The 22,734-nt window shown below is 32.5% G+C and overlaps 1 protein-coding gene across 1 annotated transcript; it reads right to left on the bottom strand.

Moving 5' to 3' along the window:
- Window positions 1-3,761: 3,761 nt before the first annotated feature.
- On the bottom strand, window positions 3,762-22,436 carry LOC127852599 (neuropeptides capa receptor-like). The gene is made up of 5 exons (XM_052386550.1): window positions 22,225-22,436; window positions 6,580-6,650; window positions 5,312-5,833; window positions 4,778-4,909; window positions 3,762-4,018 (listed from the first exon to the last, which is right to left on the bottom strand). The coding sequence occupies exons 1-5, from the start codon at window positions 22,434-22,436 to the stop codon at window positions 3,762-3,764; spliced, it is 1,194 nt and encodes a 397-aa protein (XP_052242510.1).
- Window positions 22,437-22,734: the final 298 nt, after the last annotated feature.

Raw genomic sequence — 22,734 nt, 5'->3', positions numbered from 1 at the left:
CATTCAAAGCTTATGTAACAGTAATTAATGAGATCATCTCCATATGCGCTTTGTCTGACAAAGTATATGTGGCTTGTGTAAATGCGTCGCTGCTTGACCTAACTATTTCTAAATAATGAAAATAGTTCACGATTTCAAGAGAATTGTTGTCATACACCCAGTTATATCCCTGTTTTAATCTGCCTTTATGAAAGATGACATTTTTTGTCTTGTCGACATTAAATGTTATATTCCACTTTGTACAATATTCAAGCAAATTGTTCATGGAAGATTGTAATCCATCAGTGGGTTCAGCGATTAATACTTTGTCGTCGGCGAATAATAGGAGATAGATTGATAATTGATCTATTGTTATGTTCGCATTTATATATCATTGTAAGTGCAACTCAATATCATTTAAGATTGATGAAAATATCATCGGCGAACGTATCTCATCTTGTAATAAACCGATGTCAGACTCAGCAAATTCTGAAATACTATTCATATGTACAACACCTTATTTAATATGATTATACACAAATAAGAAAACGGACAACAATTTACCATCGATATCAGACCGAATGAGCTTAAACTTGAGATGCATATAATCAAGAGTCTTATATATCAATAGTCAACAGAAGACAGGTGTGACTGTCCATAAATTAAATCTTACTACTTCATAATAATGTGCTTTTAATATAGATTCGCAAAATAAAATATTATATTGAATTTCACGCTTAAAAGATTAAATAAAGTATTCTTAGAATGCCTTGTTTTGTGTACGTTTAAGTTTAAAAATAATACGATGATCTGTTTTTTCGGATTCAATTTTAACATCCCATAATCTCAAGCACTTTATACACATTCTTTATTCAAAAAGTATCGGTCCATCACAGCTATCAAATTGTCAAGCAGAATAATGATCAGTCCTATAAGTGTCCTCTCTTCATAATTATCTTAAAGCTGATTTTAGTTTTGAAAGCATGTTATATCGTACCGCCAACAAATGATATGTTAACGAAGTAGTTACTAAGGCTCCATTGATAGTTGTCGGCCATTTACCATTTAAAAGTACCCGTGGTACTCTGTAGTGTAGTACTTTGTACTCTGTGTATGAAAATTACGATTTAACGAACATGAACATACTTCGGTTAATATTTATTATATTTGCCGTACCCCGGGTACTTTGTAGTATAAACGGTAGTCTCAATTTGTCGTTGTCGGCTCGCGTCATGCTTAGTACCCCTGTTCCTCTTAAGTATACTAGAACGTAATCCGTGTACGGAACATGCGTTTAAGGAACCCTGTCATACTCCGGCATAATTTTTAGTATGTATACTTTTAGTACATTCTCCGTACACAAGGTACTTTGTGGTATACTTGGGGCAGTTTGTAGAAGAACCTGAGCCGAAAGCCGATCGAGCATTAATAAGTAATGCAGCAGTCACCACAAATAATAACAAGTAAGCGGAACAATATTACGACCATATAATAGATAAAAAGGTATATCGTGTTTTTTTCTGTCAAACAATCATAGTTCAAACACAAAGTAGAACAACACAATTTCATTATTTTATTCCGATGAAATATTTTCAAGACTCGAAACGTTTGTGTTACATGAGCAGTTTAAGGGCAGAGTTATACATACATTTCTGTTGCCGCGATATTTCAACTGATCATGACTTAAGTAAAATGAAAGACTCAAATAAAGTCCTTTAAAATATAAAATGATAATATGCAGATTAATCGCCACTGTTAACGTAAGTGATGATTGAATGGGATACAGACCCTTTGTAAGCATAGAGAGTCACTAATATCTGCCTGAACGTTTTTTGCCCGCTTGTGTTTTTACTGTTTCTTAAAATAAAAAACAAGCAATATGTTACCCAACTGATGTGTTTAACTTGTCATGGATACTTTTCCATTTATTAATGGAGTTCTTTAACAATGTGTTTTCGTTTTTATTACGTGAAGACGTTTCCATTAATGAATATATGGATATTTTTGTATCAATTCTCCTAAATGCTCTATTACGGTTCCATCATATTAAGTGCCTTTGAATAATTTTCAAGATGCGCTTATAAATAGAATAGTATTATTGTTTAGATTGAAGTATGTAACCAGTTAATATAAAGAAGTGAATCTCCAGCTGCTCCAGTAGTATTGTAGTATTGCATTCTAATAGTACACAAGTGCGTGGTCCTTTACCTATGGCAAGTGACCAATTGCCAAACCAGTACGGCACAATACGAAACAGCATACACACATAGTATAATAAAGCTTGAGACGGTCAATGCAAAACACTGGGGGTTTTCATTCGGTTTTAGAGCGCTCAACTTCACACTTGGCCCAGCGATATTCATGATACGTTTAATTGTAAATATAATTTAACCACCTAGCATTGCAACTAAATTTAAACAATAATAAAAGGGAATTAAAAGGCATTCAATTTAAGCAGTTTAAGGTAGGAAAAGTACTCGGAAAATAACTTGTTGGTTTATAGTGTTAAGTATGTTAATTATGTCATTTTTCGGATACTACAGTTAACGGTGTACCCAAAATGAAAATGTGTTAAGTTTCAGTTTCTGCCTAATTTGTATTACTTTACAATTGTTTGTACTTAAGTTGCATGTTAATATTATATTCAAAGGAGCACAACTTGACACAACTTAAATAATTCATTTGATGATGTTTTTCTAAACATGTTGTAACAAGTCTCTTTAAATGCACCTTTAAATAAATCCAGGTGGCTGTGTTATTGACAAGCATATTCTTATTTGCATTATTTAAATGTAGCATCCAACTGCATTATGATTATGATCTGAGATTGACTATATCATTACAGTTGTAAGTTCGATTTTATTAAATCAATAAATAATAAAATAATTTGTTGTTACGTGTAGGAATTTTTAAGATCGGTTTTTTTAAAATGTAACTATTGGATGATTTCTCAATCAAAAAGAGTACGTTTAAATTTGATTTAAATTAGCATGATCCAATTCACGTATATAGTATAGTATGTGCTACAATCACAGCTGTTGTCTCCGTGTCTTTATGCTTTATATAAATAGACAGAAACTAAGCCAATTCTGTGAATGTACTTGGTTGTGGATAACTGTTATACTGTACATTTATTTACTAAAAAATATTCATTCAATAGTAAATCAATGCTATTGTATCACTTACAGATTCAAACATTACTACCATTGTTACATACAATGTCATTATTGTTAGAAACCAGTAACACTACTCTCGTTCTTAATGTCTGAAGACTTCAAATATTATTGCTTGCCCCAAAACACAAACCTGCGACCATTGAAACCACGGTATCATATTAATTGTACAGATATATCGTATGATTGAAAAGTATTTTTTTATTAATATAGTTACATGTGATTTAATGTTACTGTTTACCTCTATCTGGCAGATTAAAATGAAAAAAGATAAACGTCATGTCTGCAATGGTTAGGAGTGAATATGCGATACATTCCTAGTTTTTACATCCATTTCTTTACGTTTTGTCAACTTTATGCTCATTTTATCGCAATGAACCGAATACGAAATGTTTAATTGCTGTTCAGAAATGAAAAACTGATTGCATCCATGCAGGCGGGAGTGTGTCGCACAGGTCTTGTGTCCTCGTAATTGGGATCGTTCAAACTGGAAGAGAGATTGTGATACTCGCAAACCACTGTTCCTCTATGTTTAACGTCCTGAAAACCGGAAGTAAAAGTGTCAAACGCAAAAGTGTTGTCCTCCGTTAAACCGGAAACGGAATTGCGTTACACAGGACTGTTGTCCTCATGACTTGAATCGTTCACTGCGGAAGTTTTTGTCATCATTGGTCTAGTACTCAGCTTGTTGTAGAAATATGGCGATGACTTGGACGCAGGGCTATTCGAGTTTATTGTGCTGGTGTACGTGTTTGTAGACGTTGCCATGCATGGCAAGATGGTGCGAATGAAGGCGTTTCGATACTTCTTTGACATGGCGTTGTACAGAATAGGGTTTATGGAGGAACTGACAAAGTACAGTACACCTGGAAAGACAGTGCGAACACAAGTATGTTTCGAGAATACTTTTTGAAATCATAATTTTGTTTAACATTCACATTGGTATTACAATATAAAACTACTCGAATTCATTTATTAGTGAAACACATATTTATTTTTTTTGGTAATGAAACAGCACGTTAAAGATGAAGATTGGTCACTTGCCAATTCATCTTATTTAAGCGTTTGATGCTTTGCCGTGTATGTGTGTGTATGAAGTAAACTTCAAAAAAATTATGATACGGATGTGCCATCTATAAAATAAATAGTTTTATTAAGTTCAGCTGCATGTCATTCTATGAGCATTCCATTTAAAACAAACCGTATAATATACAAATAGATGCAATAATTTAAAAGTTTTGAAAACAGGTACGGACATCTGTCAGTAATATATTTTAAAAATAAAAACAACGCTTCAGTTAAAAAATTAGGGCCTGAATTGTTTAACATTGCAGTTTGTAAAAGTGTCGAATAGTATCCTTTACGGACAACTTTCGTTACCCGTGCGGACTAAGAGAAAGTTTGAAGAGGGTCATCCGAACAGCATTTGTAAAATCATCATGAAGTACAACTAGAAGCACTAGACAAGACTATTTCAAAGGTTTTAAGCACTTTGTTTTTACGTAAACTTTGACGTTTGAGAAAAATTTAAAATATGCAAAATATAAAACAATAACTCTAATGTAAAACATTTCAAAACAAAAATATACACGTCAAATAAAACGTTATAACAGCCCGCGCAATACCAGATATCAGGAAGAGATGTGTCTGGATTGTCATAAGGAAAGGGGTCCATTCGTCTGATTTGATATATAACGTCATGAGCCGCTGCGCGTGAAAGGGGGCCCAGCACAAGAAAAATGCAACTACCACAGCAACTGCAATAAGAATAGCATATGTAACAAAGCTTGAAATAGCATATTCTTATTACGTTTAAAATAAATCTTCTGATAAATTTACTAGAGATTGTATAGTAAATTTATATTACATAAAACAAGTCGGGTAAGCATTTGGCACTCATTTTAATAATCACAAATCGCTCTTTAAGCCATAAAAATCATAAAATCAATTTGACACTTTAATTAAACAAGACTATGTTTTTCTATTATGATATTATACTTATGATAATGTTTGCTGGGTTACATTATTATTTAGTACTGAACAATGCACATTGATTTTCTTCTGTCTAGTCTTAACCTACCAGTATTGAACTATTGTAATTAACTTCTGAAACCATTGCAAAAACGACGTTAGTAAACCAATGACTATTGCAAACTCACCAAGCATCTTGATTACTGATTTCCGAGCCTGCACGACAGCGTTGTTTCTATCGTGGGGAACCGGGTTTGATTTACGTAGCTTCATTCCAATAAGAATGTACATAATTAAAATCACAGACATTGGATACACGAAGAACACAAATGTTGATATTTGGAAAAAGTATGTCATTGTCTCTCTATGTTCGTTGGGAACATTACAAATCAGCGAGTCAGGAATGGGCTCGCTGGATTCGTTTCGGTAGACGAAATAAAAGGTCCTTGTGTAAAGGGCGTAAGGGAATGCGCTAATGACAGCCACGATCCATTGAATTATTAACAGTTTAACGGCTCGGGTGGGATGATTGAGGACTTGCAAGGTCATTGGGTGACAAATAGCGAGGTATCTTTCGATCGTGAAGGCAGCGATGGTCAGCACCGATGCGTATGACGTCAGTTCCTGTATATAGGACTTAATAATACAAAACACTTGTCCCAGTCTCCACGGATATGCCTCCCAGTACGTGTAAAGCTCTGGCGGTAGTGCTAAAACAAACGTTGAACCGTGATTATCATGTGTTATTTCAACTTATTGGTTTTGACTTATATGCGTTAACCTAGCGGAATGAAATTATTCAAAACAAATTTTTAAAAAGCAAATTCGTTGAATTGATTTCCCCCGTCAACATGCTTCTGGACACAAAAGTGTTATAATTGACACTCAAAAAAGCATTTTTTCAAGATAAAAAGGGCCATAACTCCGTTATTAACAGATGGTCTACAATGCCATTTGGCGTGCATCATCCTCTTATCCATATATATACTCATACTAAGTTTCAATGAAATCCGCCAAAGCACTTTCAAGATATGGCTCCGGGCACAAAAGTGCCAGATGAACGGACGGACGGAAAGACGGACGGAAAGACGGACGGACGGAAAGACGGACGGATGGACGGACAACGCCAAAACAATATCCCTCCTCCTATGGCTAGGTTGATAAAAAGTCAAGTATTTATTAAATGGCAAACCTTGCTGAACAGACAGGTATCATTTATGTTTAATTAGGTGATGACATTGATATTACATATAAACAAACACGTTTTGTACCCTGATGCAATTGTTAGTAATTTCTAACATTGATAGCAACGGCAACGCAATATTTAAGACATTTAGACTGTATATATGTATTTATATGAAATCCATTTTATTTAGCCATACAAAACAAACGTTACCTGATCGATTAACGACAAAAATGGTTTAAAGGTTCAATACATATTTTTATAGTAACTTGCCAAGAAGAAGTGTGAGTAAGTCAGCAATGGCCAGACTGAAGAGATAGTAATTCGTAGCTGTGTGCATGGACCTGAAAATAACAAAAATATAAGCACTACTGCATACAGTAAAACATGATTCACGACAGGATGTCTCTTGTGTTCTACATTTATTGCTACAAATTTCCGAAAACATGCCTTCTGTGTTTCTACTGTATAAAAGTTCGATATTTAATGCATAAGTAATTGGCAAAGAAACAACATCTACTTATTACGAACCAATACGCATTTCTGCTAAAACATTGGCGAACTCTACTCGAGTAGAGTATACTTCTGGATATTGAATATTTTGTTTACTGTAGCGTTAAACTCATTTCGCGTACATTAACATAATAATAACCGTGATGTAACTTAAATTTTCAACTTGTTAGTCTTGCCAACTCTTATGTCAATACATTTTAGCAAATGGCATTTCGATATATTTGTACAATGCTATTTATGTGACAATATCCCCTAGCTTTTATATATAAACTTTTTGAAATCATGCAGTATTTCTCCATTTTTAACCAATCACAAACATCATTAGAGTTTACAGTTTTAGTACTTAACAATAAGAACACGCTTATATGTATCTATTTTTGTATTATTCGAACTCATAATCAGATTCCCGACCAACCTTTAGTCGGCTCGATAACATTTTACTTGATTTCTACTGCCTTTAAACGAACACTCTTGATACATGGCTCTTTTATAAAGCATGCTAGTCGTCCAGATTTTTTTTAATTAAGACCGTTTCCCATGGGAAGGATACACTATTTTCCTCTCTCTATCTCTCTGCCAATTATGCCCGACAAGCGAAGAATAAAAGCACGGAACTCATTCATTACTTCGTCCCTACACGTCTAATACGTCATAATGCATCTTCCATCATGACGAAGCGTTTTTGCTTCTACCAATTGTTATCTTTGAATATATATTGTTTCATGAATGATAAAATGCTTCTAGATAAATTCAAGATTCCTAACAAATACGTTTCCCAAAACCCGGTAGAGGCCAACAAAGATGGTTATATTTGTCCTGTATCTGAATAATATTCTGCTAAATGAGCACAATTTACTCTTAGTTTATTTCGATAACGTCTATCACGATATGAAGCTTAAAAACCATTTGTAAGTGAGCAACCAACACTTTGTTGTGTCTGCTGAAAGTTATAACATTGCACATTATTGAATATTCCAACACCTCACTTATCATGGAAACTTCATTTTTTAACTTTTTATGAACTTTCAAACATATGCGGTTTATGTAATGTTTGTTCATATGCATATTGCATTCTCACCCTTTTATCGACCTTCAATCAGCATTCCTATGGAAACATACATCAAATTTGAATATAATATGTCATATATATCAGTGTTTTTCAAATCGACAAATGGCAATTTAAAATTACACTGGACTTCTTCGTTGTAAATATTGCACAACTAAAGTTTTGACAAATGAAATTATAATTGAGATTCATGGCCATAATAATAATTTTACAACTAGAAATGGCGCGGCAGAGGCCGACGCGTATCCCCACGCCGCATGTTTGACCCAGGGGGCACCCCAGGATTGGTAATAGGGCCATGCATACTTGAGATTGACCGTATCGTCATAAGAGATGTTCAATATCAATTGGAAGTGAATCGATAGAAACCAGTGCACTGTTTGTACCTAAATTCATATAAACTTTTTTCAATAATCATGTCTATGTATTCAAATATTTTTTTGTTTGCCACGAATTTAGTTTCGATAATGACATTTTATTTATGATATAATATAAATATTATTTCATCAGGAAGGAAACATAAATATTTATTTCTAAGAGGTCTTACCACTTGCTAATATAATACGAACAGGCAAATGATGAAAGGTTTCAGATGAACTAAACAGAATGCATATATAAAATTAAACAAAAATTGATTAAATGATGTTGCATATAAGAGTGTTTTTAGGATGTTGTTTGCTGTTATTGTTGTAAGTGGGTTCTTCAGTATTTTCACCAGAGTCGCATCTTGCGTACATTTTACGGAGACATGGTAAAAAGCCAGGGGACCGTTTCAATAAACATCGTAGTACACATTCACGATACGATACATATTTCGAAGATACAACATTGCTTAAGTCCATATCATATGATTATAAATTTTCAGTACTTAAATAATTAAATTGGCATCTCAAGCGGCGTATAAATTTGACGAGCATGGCGAGCTAGTTCGTCTACTTATTTAGATTACACAATTCTCTCGTAAGTTAAAATTGTCGTACGATCGTTTATGAAACGGCCCCCTGATCGACAATCTTGATTGTCTTCTGATCCGTATTAACATGTTCTTGAAATCAGTTGGTGCACTCTTTATTGTATTGTTAAATATGTCAAATTTGATTTGCGAAGTATTACATAATGGGATTTTATAATTAAACACAATGGAATATTTTATATACAAAACAAGTTAAAATGTTTACAGTTATTTAAGTTTTATGTTTTAATTCGTGAGCACTATTAAAAACACAATCCATATTACTAAATTTGATAATGCGCATATTGAATCTATTTCACAAGTACATCATGCTTATTCTATCTAAGTGTGCTGCGTCAGTGCTACCACAATGTATTGAAAGTGGTGATAACCAGTTATTTTTATCTTAAAATGAATTGCTTTATCTCTGTAATGGTGATTAGAACATTGCAAAATATAGTGTTTGATTAGTTTGTAATACATACAATCAATTTATTATAGCTGCTGGTGCCAAAGCTTTTCTATTGTGAGCTTAAAGAAATATTAAATCAATCTTTTATAGAATATTCTTGATGCATATATCAGCCTTATTGCGTGATACGCAAAATCACAATCAGAGTTTGTAAAGGACCAATTAAATTTCTGCAAACATTTTGTCTTGAACAAAGAACAAATGGTCATAGTTCTGTATTGTTTTGAATGTCAAGGTCCAAGAAATACTGTTTTTCGTACGTCTAAAGCTAAGAGATATTGGCATATCGAAGTAAAATACATTAGTACCAAGCCATTAAAGTCAGAATTTGAACGCCACGTTAACGAAATGGCAAATACATTACACACGAAGATTCGTGATCATATTAATAAAACAACACATTTGTATAGAGCATTGGTCAAAGACAACTGTTTGGAAATTGATTGATTGATTGATTGAGAGATTGCGTCGTGTGATCTAGCTTTTACGTTGTTGACGACGAACCACCAACAATTCAATACTCCGCGTTTTCAATATCCAACTTTGTTCGACGGTTATGAGGTTTTCGTTGCCATTGAGTAGGATGCGAACGAAGATATATTATACTATCTACCAGGATGATAAATGATAGAGGTAGGATGATACATGTTTAGTTGATATGTTTTATATTAAACATTTAACTTATGATAAACACTATATAAAATCGTATGTGTGTGATGTAATATATAAGTGCACTATAACTAGGATTATTTCTTCTCCTTCATACCGTATGGTTTTATTGTAGCTGTTCAGGTCAGTCCCCTTGTACTATACTATTATACACGCTAAGTATTCTCAAAAGACAAAACCTAGACACGATTTGTTTGGTGCATTCGGCGAACACAATAATCTGAAAACACAATAATTTATTTTGTCTGCAATAAATAGCATATACGTGATACAAATTCCTAATTACACTTCTTTCTCATGAGAAAACGTTCACTTGGATACATCAATTTCAAATATTATGATTGAGTTTCGCATTTAATTGCTTAAATCAGAGAAGTACGAAAGAACCCGAAATGTGGCATGTTAAATGCTATATAATATTTCTTTACCGCAGACATTGTTATTACTGCAAGCTATATTCTAACAAATTAGCGTACAGTTATGACATCTGAACACGGTTCAAATTCGACGGTGCACGCATACTGTATTGCCGATGGGCATCCCAGCTATTACGAAATAGATGGTACGATTACGCAGAAGGCGGCTCAAACAATATCCAAAGATTGTAAAATATAATGGTAAGCCTAAATCCTCAAATGAACGTTACAGAGAGCTCTACAATTATTCTGGTTTGAAGTCAATTTGTAGACGTCCGAAACGAGTTTTGGTGGTTGTATTCAGGCAATCATGTGAAATGCAACGTGTGCAATCGATATTATTGTTGGACAAAATCAACATTCTATACCCACAAGAATGGGTATACAATACACATAAGTTAGTATCGTTTCAATGGCATAGTGTATTTTTTGCAGATATTAAGTTCATTGTCCGCCATATATGACGGCATTTTCACTTATCAATTTTGTTCATTAATAGTTATATACACTACTTAAAGAGCCTTCTATTAAATAAATACATATATATTTCACTGCATTTAAAAGATCTGGTATTTAATGAATAGAAATAATCTAAGAATTCATACTTGAAATAGCACTTGTGTATAAAGTTTTATTTTTTCTTAATGTAAATGTGTTCTCGTCTTTTCAACAGATAATGCAGTTGTTAATATAAGCAATTTTTTTGTTGCTCCCTAGCTATAACGGAGACTTCTCAAAAACATGATTGTGTGGAGACCACAACCCATTATTCATTTGAGATTAACTCATCATTTTCAATACCTTACCGATTAATACTGCCCCAAAGAGGAAATTTTCTTAAACAGAACGTTACATTAATATATGAATTATCAGACACATTTAACCATTTTTTAAATTAAAATTGTTTCAAATATAAGCGGGAATAAATTACAGTTCTTAATTTAGTCAAATTATGTTACATACTATATTATACAATTATTCGTATTCCAACTTGATTAACACGATAGGTACATTCAATAACGAACTAAATTTTGACCATTGAATATATAAACAAAGCGAAATATTTGCTGAACCAGCAGAAGAGAAAGCGTATGAGAGCAAAAGGTCTTTAAGGTATGGTTGAGAGCCAAATGTTAAAACTTAAAGGAAGGCAATCAACTAAAAAGATAATCATAGAGTGTTTTTATAAATACAATTTCATAAATTGTACAGCCCAACCACAATTAAACTATAACATTCATCATAAACTCATGAAATGCGTATATACACGTGTAAAACAATTAAATTTGTTTGAAGAACGACACATGTTTTTTATTTTTTTTATTTTGTGTACTCCCCAAGTTGTTTTTACACTTGCAATACGATTTGTACACAACATTTTAGAGAAAATTGAATATCGATCACATTTTCTATTACCGTGTTGCTTAGTAACATACATAACCCACATAGAATATGAAACATACTAACATGGACGTAAATTTAACAATTGAAAATACCTTGACGAAGTCGATTGTGTAGGCTAAATAGAATAGTATTTTTTCTCTAAAAATGAATATCTGATTATATTTTTAAATCATTAAAAACGTTCATAAGTATTGTTCTTTCTTGTATATGTGAATATTATACGTCTAACACTTTGTTTACTGTTAAGTCAGAAATTTGTACATTATATCTCAAACAGTTATTTTATATATAGAACCACTGGTGCAAGTCTGAATCAACTATCAAAAATAAACACATGGTTTATTATTAACTTAATAACTGGTATTTTTACAATGAACATGTTAATATATTTTAACGCTTTCAACATGTTCGCTAACATAATAATGTTGGTGTTGCTAGTGCTGATATTTTCATTCGTTTTCATCGAGAACAAAACGTCTCCATTCATTTACACATGTTAATGATTTCGTGTTTTCGGCGAATCAACGGTAAAGCCTGTTTGAATTTAGCTGTTTGTTTCTCAAATTGAATTAAGCGTACCGGAAAAAATTGTGTCGGATATGTTGGCTTTCTTGCCAAAATCTTGCCTGATAATATAGTTTATTATTTGTGCAAGGCCTTGAGTTCTATATACTCGAAGTATTAATTCGGAAAATACATTGATAAACTATATCAAGACTTTTGGCTTAATATATCTAATGGGTCACATGTATTCATAGTTTACATATGTTTGTCTTGCCAAGAAAATAAAGAAAACAAGTGAAGTAGGTCAAGAGTAACAAATAACTTAAGTACATGGAATAATTTAAATGATCGCATAGCGAATAGCGAAAGTGAAAGTAAACCTTATATTATATATTATGCAATTTTATTTCAACGCACTAAATAACTAAATATTTACGATGGGTATGTTGCATATTTGCCTTCATTCTACAAATGAAACGATAGTATTACTGCAATATAATACACTTGCGAGGCTTGGATGACAACATAACAAATGATAATATTCGAAAAAGACAATGCCAAATATTTGTACATAGTACTTGTGTAATATTCTAGTTTTGTTAATGCTCTGTTGTTTTTATCTTACATGTATTTACATAATTAGACTTGACGATGTAAAACCTTTCTCGAACGTGCTAGTTATTCGAGTGATACCTACAAACATCGGTCGGTAACCATCGCCGATCATAGCTAAACTATGAACGTCCAAATCGTATTACGATGGGTTTTTTTACCGAAAAGGACCCGAATGTTTGCCAATATTTGTTTTATGAAACTTCAGAAACAGTAATCGTAATAAAACAAATATCAGCCTTCAATAGAGATGAATAAAGAAGGCATCATCGCTTGTGGGTCTGCGATATATATCAACAAAAATCTCATTATGGGGAAAAGGCAACTTTAGAGTCAACGTTGCGTGTGAATTTGTGTGCGAAATGCCATAGAATATTACAGTGATTATTACGACATCCGTATTTCATCTTGAAAGCCCCAATTAATGCTCTGTCATTGCATCGACTTACGCTAGATAATCTCATCGTCTCTGTGTTTATCATATTCTACAATACCGATTGTTAGGAGTTTCGAAATATATCTGCAAAAAGCGAGTACTGGTCGTTTGTTATATTTAAGATGCGAATTGAATCAACAACCTTCCAAAATGTCAGGAGATTTTAAATGTATCATATATTAGTCACTACTTGTTTCTTTAAGTAACACTAGTGTTCCTTTTAAACTCATATTCAAGGATTAAATAGTATTAACTAAGATTATATAATGTACTTACAACATGATTCACATGATCGTGTGTGCAACCAATATTAAGCAGTAATACGTTGAAACCAAAATTCAAAACATTAGATAAACGAAATTCCCTTTGAAAAGCGTGTTTCTTCTTGGCAACGCCTATTATATTATCTTATCAATGGTGATGAGAAAGACACTAATTCTTCTGTAAATCGTTAAATGTTGTAAAACAAATATCCACTATCACGTTTTAAAAAAGTGTTTTAATTGTGCGTGTGATCGTTTTAAACTGCGCTTAAATATGATATGAACAAATACAAAAGACAGTAATTACACTTATGGATTGGTCTATATTAAATTTATCCGAAAGCTGTTTAATGGAAATATATATTGGAAATCCGACGCACATATATTTATATTTTATCATATTTTTGTCAGCAGACATCTTCATATGCTCTGGGATACACTATTACACTCGTCGATTGATCTGAATAAGTTTCTTGAAGAATTATGCCTTGTTTTGAAATAAATTTGATGTAACAGTTAAAAACATAACGCTCTGACATTTTAAAAAGTTGCCATTTAATTTGCTCAATAAGCAACGCCTAATCATTTTGATAAGGCGGCAAACATCAAACAAACATGAAACGTACGTCTTGTTGTTAACAGACTTGATGATTTGAATACCAACTGCTTTTAATAGGCACTCGGGACAAAATCAATCTTGCATGTTGTGAATACTGAAGTATTATTCGTAACATAAATTAAAAGAGATAATATTTTAGTGCTGCCAAATAAACGTTTATAAACCAAAATGTATCCACTTGAGCAAGCGGCGATTACTATGTGAAATAATCGGACTTTAAAGGTAAAACATGTTTCAAATCACACTAAATCAAAATGCCATATTCACCTACAGACGCAAAATGCACAATAATGACTTAATGAGTCTCTAGACGCTGTAAACGATGAACTTGTTTATAAATGGCCCTAATCAACGAGTTAGCGAATTTGCAGCTGACTCAAAAACAGAACGTAAATTATATAAAAAACAACAACAATAATATTCATTCGCAGAATACTCGCAGAATACTCATGTTCATCTTAACTAGTTGAATTACACAATTTAAAAGTACAAAATCATCTGTCATGATACGAATTCTCCTCATCTCATGTGAAATTCATTTGTATTGAACGTAAATGATATGCATTGTTTAGTATAATCATATTCACCAATAATTACTTCTGGTGTAAAATTATGTTGTTTTTTCAACAATATACAATCGCGAACGCTTTTCACAAACATACTATTCTATTATACTTGAATGCAAAAAAGCGACATTAATGTATGAATACATGATATATATTTTGCCTTATGTCCTTTAAATGAAATATTGTGTATAGGTTTTCTTCAAATTCATTCAAATTTGTTGTGAGCATTTCGTTTGAACATTTACAGTATAGTTCTGGACTTAGTACTTATAGACTACTTAATTTGAGTTAATCAGTAAAAATATAATGGTAGTTTAAATATATATATATGGATAGATGGATGGATGGATGGATGGATGGATGGATGGATAGATGGATGGATGGATGGATGGATGGATAGATGGATAGATAGATAGATAGACTTCTTTGACAACCCCTTAATAATTAAACTAGAAAGAATTTGTACAGTTGAACTTTATGTATTAAATTTACAATTGACGTGCATACACTTCTTTACATGTGTGAGTTATAACATATAACGGTCCAGTTGAGTGGGAAAGCATGTGTCTCAGGAAAATAATAGGTCAAGTGGAAATTATAATATAGCCCCGAACATTTCAGAATAAATCGACGAGAATGTCATCATACACTGCGAATCAATAACACGACAATTTATTAAATGGTTTTAATCATTGTTGATTTTAGCTGTACATAAAAAGTGGCATTCAGCAACCATCTTTTTACATGCTAAACATTTTCGAAAAAAAAAGTTCAATTAGTACATAAGCGTGTTGAAATAAATGTGTTAAAAGGGACCTTTTTACAGATTTTGGCATGCCTTGACAATTTTTATTAAATGCTTTAAATTAATAAATTAAAATACTGAAACTAAATCGCTCCATTAAAAAAACAAGTATAAAATAAACAAAGGAAATCTTAACATAGCTCAAACCACTGATTCTTGGAGTAAAAGTCTAGCACTTGAACCAACCACCACAATATAAGAGTATTGTTTTATACAGTATATAAGCAATCCTCGGTATGTCAAAATATAACAATTACAACACGACTCTTTAAATTATTCAATCGCTTCGCGTTTGTAACGCTTAATAATTTCAGGTTTTGAAATCGTCTAATTGATATTTTTAAGCATGGTAAATGTTCAGTATTTCTGTTTCCTCGCAAATGTCATAACAACAACAAACATTTGCAAATCTAAAACATTTTTTTTTAATTTCGTCAATTTACCAAAACATGACAAGTTTCCTTTAACATTGAACATCTTATTGTATTTAAATTTAACGGAATGTATTCAATGTCCTCTTTCCAATATCATGCGCTCTCACTAAAAGTTATTTCAGTTCACTTTGGAAGAAAATAAAACATGAGTGTGTTGTTGCTGTTTTATTATAACACTAAAAGTATATCGAGATATATATTATATCCGCTTATTCCTTGAATCATTAATGTCTACAATTGTTGAAAAAAATGCGTGTATAAAAAGAATAAAACATAACACTACCATATTAATATTTACTGATCTTATTGTTGCTATGGTTTCTTTGTTACAAAATAGCTGTCATCTTTCGACGCATGAAATCAACCTCAAGTATAAGTGCATCGTATAAGATTTGTTTTAATAGGCGTCTATAATTGGGAAATTGTTATCGCATGGCTTTTTATAACGCAAAGGGTGATCCACACACAAAAGGAATAAATAAATAACTTCATGTCAACGGTAGCCTAAGTAATGTGTAATGTTTTTTTAATTGAAAGGGGTTATTTAATTAAAATCGTTAATAATGTATATGTCATTGGACTTTCTAAATAGGATACTGACTACGCACGAAATCCTTGTCCACTGGCGATGTGTGAAATTAACAAATTGTCTATGACCAGCAAGGGAATAATATTACAGGACAATGCCGGTTGTATGTAGGAAATATACACTATAAACAGTTATTTTTACCAAAATGCGTGCATTATCGAAATTAACCCATCGGTATAAATATCTAAATATAATTAAATATAGCTTAACATCATAAAAGGCGCATTACAGTGACCTTAATTTGTTCAATATTATCAAGTTGTGTTAATCGTGTTCTTTTGCCTTTATCAACTATATCTTTTCGATGTGATCCTTAATTAAAAGAGAGTCTTCCAGACATTCGAATAATATTATTATCATTCTTAAACCCTTACAGTGATAAATTATGTGGCATTCTTAGAGTAATTTTCTGTTGTTTTATTATGAGCACGCGGATGTTATAGTGTACAATAATTCCTATACATTTCTACATATTCTAAAAAAACATCTGCAATTAATGGAGTACATTAAATTATTTTCATCCTTAACGATATTTTTAACACACGTGTTCAATAAGATTAAACATGTATTCGTTTATGTAGGTATTCAAAGCGTTCAGTGTATAAAGATGAGTTTGAAGTAACATCCATCAAAGACGTTTTGTTCTTTTTGGTAGATAGTTATTGTATATGTTAACATATGCGTGCAATATGTTATGTAAAACAGATAATACTTTTTTTATTTACCTGGTCACATAAGACGGAAATAAAATGAAGGTGATTGCATGGTATTATGGATCCAATTGGTAAATAATTGTATTATTTATAGCATTCGTATGCGTAAATGATGCACCGAAAGCCGTGTGTGTGCAGCAAATTGACTTTATTTCAGATAGTACATGTATGTGTATGTTATTTACTTGTATTTCCAATATGTCGACCATTTAGATGAGAAGCCACGGATGACATCAATGTATTAACAGTATAACTAACCGTATGTAGAACATGGAACATGTCCATTTGTTACCAAATACAAATACGATTTTTATCTTTAACGGCTTTTCTATTAATTGGTGAATACAATCAATATTTGATTGCGTTATTTCTGTTCTATCTGTTTTTCATTTTGCTATTGCAATCTTCCATTAAAATTATTTATAAACAATAAGCTCATTGTACACGATATTTTAAGAGTACCATAAAGTATGCATTCAATAAAAGCCATGTATAAATATGTGCATGTGCTAGAAGTTTTAGCTGGTTCATGCCAGACTTTGTAAAATAAAACAAAATGTGTTAGCATTATTCTGTAATTCAAAAATACTCGTAAATTACGATGGAATCATTAACCGTTATCTTAAACAATGATTAAATATAGGCAAACATATCTTAACACAAGTATGTTTTGTCCATTAATAATGATTGCATGTTCTTCAAATCGGATTAGTTCCCATACGTGCGTTTCATTTTGCCAAATGTAAGAGGTGTTCTTTGGACATTATCGTTTCAATTACCGTTTTGTCACATAATGTAAAACATCTTGCCATCACAAGGCTTTAATTAGCTTTTATACGTGTATCAATGCCCGTTCAAGACGTTATTGTATGCAAGTGTTCGTCTGCTCGTTGTCGCGTGTTCAATAAGGACAAGTAATTATGGTTCATGGTAATTCATGTTGTCTTCGTCTTGATTGTTCGCCGTTTAAAACTTAACGAGCAGGTCACTAGGACAACGTGCTCTAGATTAAGGAATAATGTCTTCATCTTGCTGTTCGTCGTCTTAAATGGGACGTGCAAGTCATTAGGACGATGTGTTCTATATTTTGCTATGGTCTGGTGTCCAGAATGCACGTCTATGTATCTAAATCGTGCAGATCTCAAACAACACACAAACAAATTAATTATTTAAGAAGTTTAGAGGCGCAATTTAAAAAAAAAGCTATAGTGTTTAAGATCATTGAATTTATCAGTAAGATTTTAATCTAATTGAAAGTGTTTCATTAAATATGTGACTTTTGTCATAAGCCTGCAAATAACAAATGAACATATGTGTAAATCATTTAAGTGTCTTAAATACAAACATAGTAAAAATTCGGTCGCATCAGCAGGAGGTCAATATAAATTTCAATATGAGGCATGTAATTTAAATGGCAAACAAACAACATCCCAACAATTTGGAACAGCAGGTTCAATTTGTTAAAAATGCGATGATTTTAAGATGTCTTATTTTATGAGTAAGAAACAAGTGTTATGAAAAATACTTAACAAGGTAACACATTTCAAATAAACATGTGTGTAAAAAAAAGGGCTCCGTTAATGCACACAAATTAAAAGTTCTGTAGCATCTGAAGATTATTAATTCCTACATCAGTATGATGTATATTATGTTCACGGAAAGCGACCAAAATATTAACAAATATAACAACATTAATACTTAATGCGGTCACCGCTATTGAACGGTCAATAAGAAGTATTTCAACACCCCAACACATTGTCCAGTTGTTCGACTTTATTTTATACCCACACATTTGAGAGAGCAAGCGCAACAAAAATACAAATATTTGTATTTCATTTTCTAAATTATCAGAGGTAAGCGATAAGCCAAGAATAAAAACAATGTGTACAATATTGGTTGACCATATTTGCCATTCTTATACACCTTATTTAATGGTTTTATTGTGAACTTATTAAATGTTTACCTAAAAATGTATATGTCGCTTAATTTTCGGCTTAAACAAAATTAATATAAACAACAATAACTATGCTTTATGAGAATCGCATGCGAGGCGATTTGGACGATGTATAGTATTTTATGTTGTTGTATTTTTACGAATTAAACGTGCTGCAAAGAGCCAACGTACTTCATATCGATTTGCTGATATAATAATAAAACCTTTAAAAGCTAATGCAGTTTGTATTAAGAGGCTGCACTTGTATAGTAATGAATTACAGAAATGTAAATCTATTTTACCGGTGTATTTTGTAATAATTTGTATACGTGTTATTGTCCCCTACCGGTTTCACCGGAGGGGACTTTTGGTTTTTGCTCTGTGTGTCTGTCTGTGAGTCTGTCACACTTGTCTGGATCCTGCGATAACTTTCAAAGTTCTTAATATTTTTTCATGAAACTTGTAACATGGATAGATGGCAATATGGACATTATGCACGTCATTTCATGTTGTTTCTACGTCAAACATTATGGTTGCTATGGCAACAAATAGACTAGAAATACTGCTGAAAATGGTGTTTTTTTTTTTGATCCTGCGATAACTTTAAACGTTCTTCATATTTTTTCATGAAACTTGAAACATGGATTAACATCCATTTGTGAACCCCATTAAGTCACGTGATCCTGCACCCTGTTGTATTTCGCGTAAAAAATGTGTCATAAAGACAAGAAACCTGACCTAGTTTGGGCTTCAACAAAACTACCAGACGACTTCTTATGTACCACACTCATGTAATAAAATCTTACGACAAATTAAGAAGTTAGTTTGCGTTAACAAGACATTAAGAAAAAAAGAAAATAAAAAAACAAACAAATATCAGCGATCATTCTCGGAAATAGATCAAGTAACCAGATATGGTATTTCACTGCGCAGATCGAGCGCGCAAATCAATGAGACAAAGTACACAATCTGTACACCGTTCTTTATCAGGGTAAGTGGATTTTCTTTTGTATATACATTACAAAGGAAGTATGAGTGTTTTCCTGATCTGTTAATTATGCAATAAAAAGCTATTTTATGCTATTGAAAGTGATTTATTTTACGCGTACAATAACATTTTTTTGCGGCAATGTTGTTATTGTTGTTGTTGTATATCTTCACAGCCTATGTAGACGAACCTCTACCAGCTCTGTAGAGTTGAACAAAATGTTATCGTTCCCACCACCAGTATCATGTAGTCCTCCACCGTATATGTACACTGTAGTATATCACAACTATTGCCTTTCTTACAGTCTCTGAGCTTCTGCACTCAACCGCTAGGGTCAATCCGTATATATTCGGATAAAGGGAGGAATTCGGACAATACTTTTTCCCAAGCACACTAAATCTAGCCACAGGCCTCCAGCTCCTACAGCCTTTTGATTCGTTATAACATGTCTTGATTATTAGAAAGCATCGTCCAGGAAAATCATTTATGTGGGGTTATCTGCATAATCAATGTTTTTGTTTAGGTCTTTGAAGTAAATGTGAACCAGTGTCAGAAAGTTGTATTTTGATTTAATTTTGGTTAAGGCTAAGTATTTATAATTGACCAACAACTACATCCAAAAAGAATCTCCTATTAAGTTTGATATAATCTTTGGATGTGCACAGATGAATTAATAAGTGCCCTGTCTGTTTACAGTACATACTTTGAATGTTTTTCATATAAATTTTTTCGAATCTAAATCTCTCTCTCTATGACTATTGTGCGAAATGCTAAACACGATCAAACATGATGGAAAAGTAAGTAGTTCAATATTTATGATTAACAGTCCAGCCTTACTTTAGGAAACACGTGCGTCAGACAAAACACAAACTTAAAACTGTCTATACTGATATCAAAGTAGCTGGATTAAGATGCTATTAATAAGATTTTAAAGGTATTGATTTTTATCAGCGGAATATCACAGAACTTAAAACAGTAACCCTATACAAAGAAAATACGTAATGCTTAGTTTACAGCTGAAACGATTTATGCATGGTTTGCCATTTTCCCCGGCAATATGTTCAAATGAATTTCATTTAACAAAATCATGCCAACGTCTCGGACCTCACAATGAACGTTATCGTGTAAGCAAAATAGGTCAGTGTAAGGTTACATTTTTTTAACTGTTGGCAAGAAAAAAAAAGAAGCTCTTTTAAACAAACTGCGAAAAATACGTTAAAAAATAAACAGCGAAACATTCTTAAAATAATCGTCCTCTTTGAATGTGCAAATATGGCCAACAGACGTAAAACAATGTTCTGTTGTTCTAAATGGCAGTTTACATAATCCGAACCCTTGCGAAATACTTATAAGAGGTGTTCGTTTACAAAACACTGTTTTAAAGTCACACACATTATTTGGCATGGTAAATTTGTGCAAAAATAAGAAACATATTTTATCTATGCCAATAAGAATATATCTGGTGGTTACAAGGTAGGAATCCGTCTTTTTGCGCTTTAAAACTTAAAAATAATCGCGTTTGTTGAAATGGACGTATACATCTAGAACTCCTACTTTCGGTTTTAAAAGCGGTACCGTTTGAAAAATAATAAGTTACTTGCTAAATAGGCTATAGTTTAAATGACAATTTTGCACACTTTCAAATTGCATCTATATGTATTGATTAACATGCATTTCATTTCAAAGTCAGAGGCAAGGTTTGTGGCTTTAATGAATCAAGAATATTCCGAGAAAAGTGTCAGAACAATTTCGATTTTATTACACTTAATGACACTGAATATGTATGTCTTTCTACACAATTTTACATTGTCATCAACTCAACTTGAATTATGTTAGTACTAACCGACAAAAAGAACATATTAAACTAATTTCTGAATTAATAAAGATAAAGGTGAATGTGCAAAAAAATATCAAAATAAGTTCTTTATTCTATACAATTTGCGCATAAATGAAAACAAACATACCTGTTCCTTGCAATCACTACGCAAGTACATATATTGCCCAGCATACCACTGACGAATATTGCAATATAGATGACGTTCAGGACAACCAGAGCAACCGTCGACATATGTCGGTCACCAAGCCTCAAGTCCAACAGCTCCTTGTCCGACAGGGTGACGTTAACAGTAGTAACGTTACTAATCGATGACGTAACGTTTTCTAGTGACGATTCCATTAAGCGTTATTGTGATCCCTAGATTCGTTTATATTTCAAACTTGGGAGTGAACTTCCAGATTTATGTCGAAAAGGGAATAGCACACATGTTGACCAGTTTAAACATTAAAATACCCAAATAGCTGCTAATTGGAAACGGGTGACGTACGTGAATTATTTTCCCAGAGCGCATAAATCACTAACACGTCTGTGAGCTATCCATCACTTTCGAGGAGAATGTTAATTGAAACTTATCAGAATCGCTCGAAAATTGTATATTGTTATAATCTCAATCAGTCGTAGCGATATGCGCCGAATT

This window comes from Dreissena polymorpha, chromosome 12 (genome assembly GCF_020536995.1).
Source record: "Dreissena polymorpha isolate Duluth1 chromosome 12, UMN_Dpol_1.0, whole genome shotgun sequence".
NCBI classification, from domain to species: Eukaryota; Metazoa; Mollusca; class Bivalvia; order Myida; family Dreissenidae; genus Dreissena; species Dreissena polymorpha.
The sequence above is the reverse complement of the archived record's forward strand: the minus strand, read 5'-3'. Positions and strand labels throughout refer to the sequence as shown.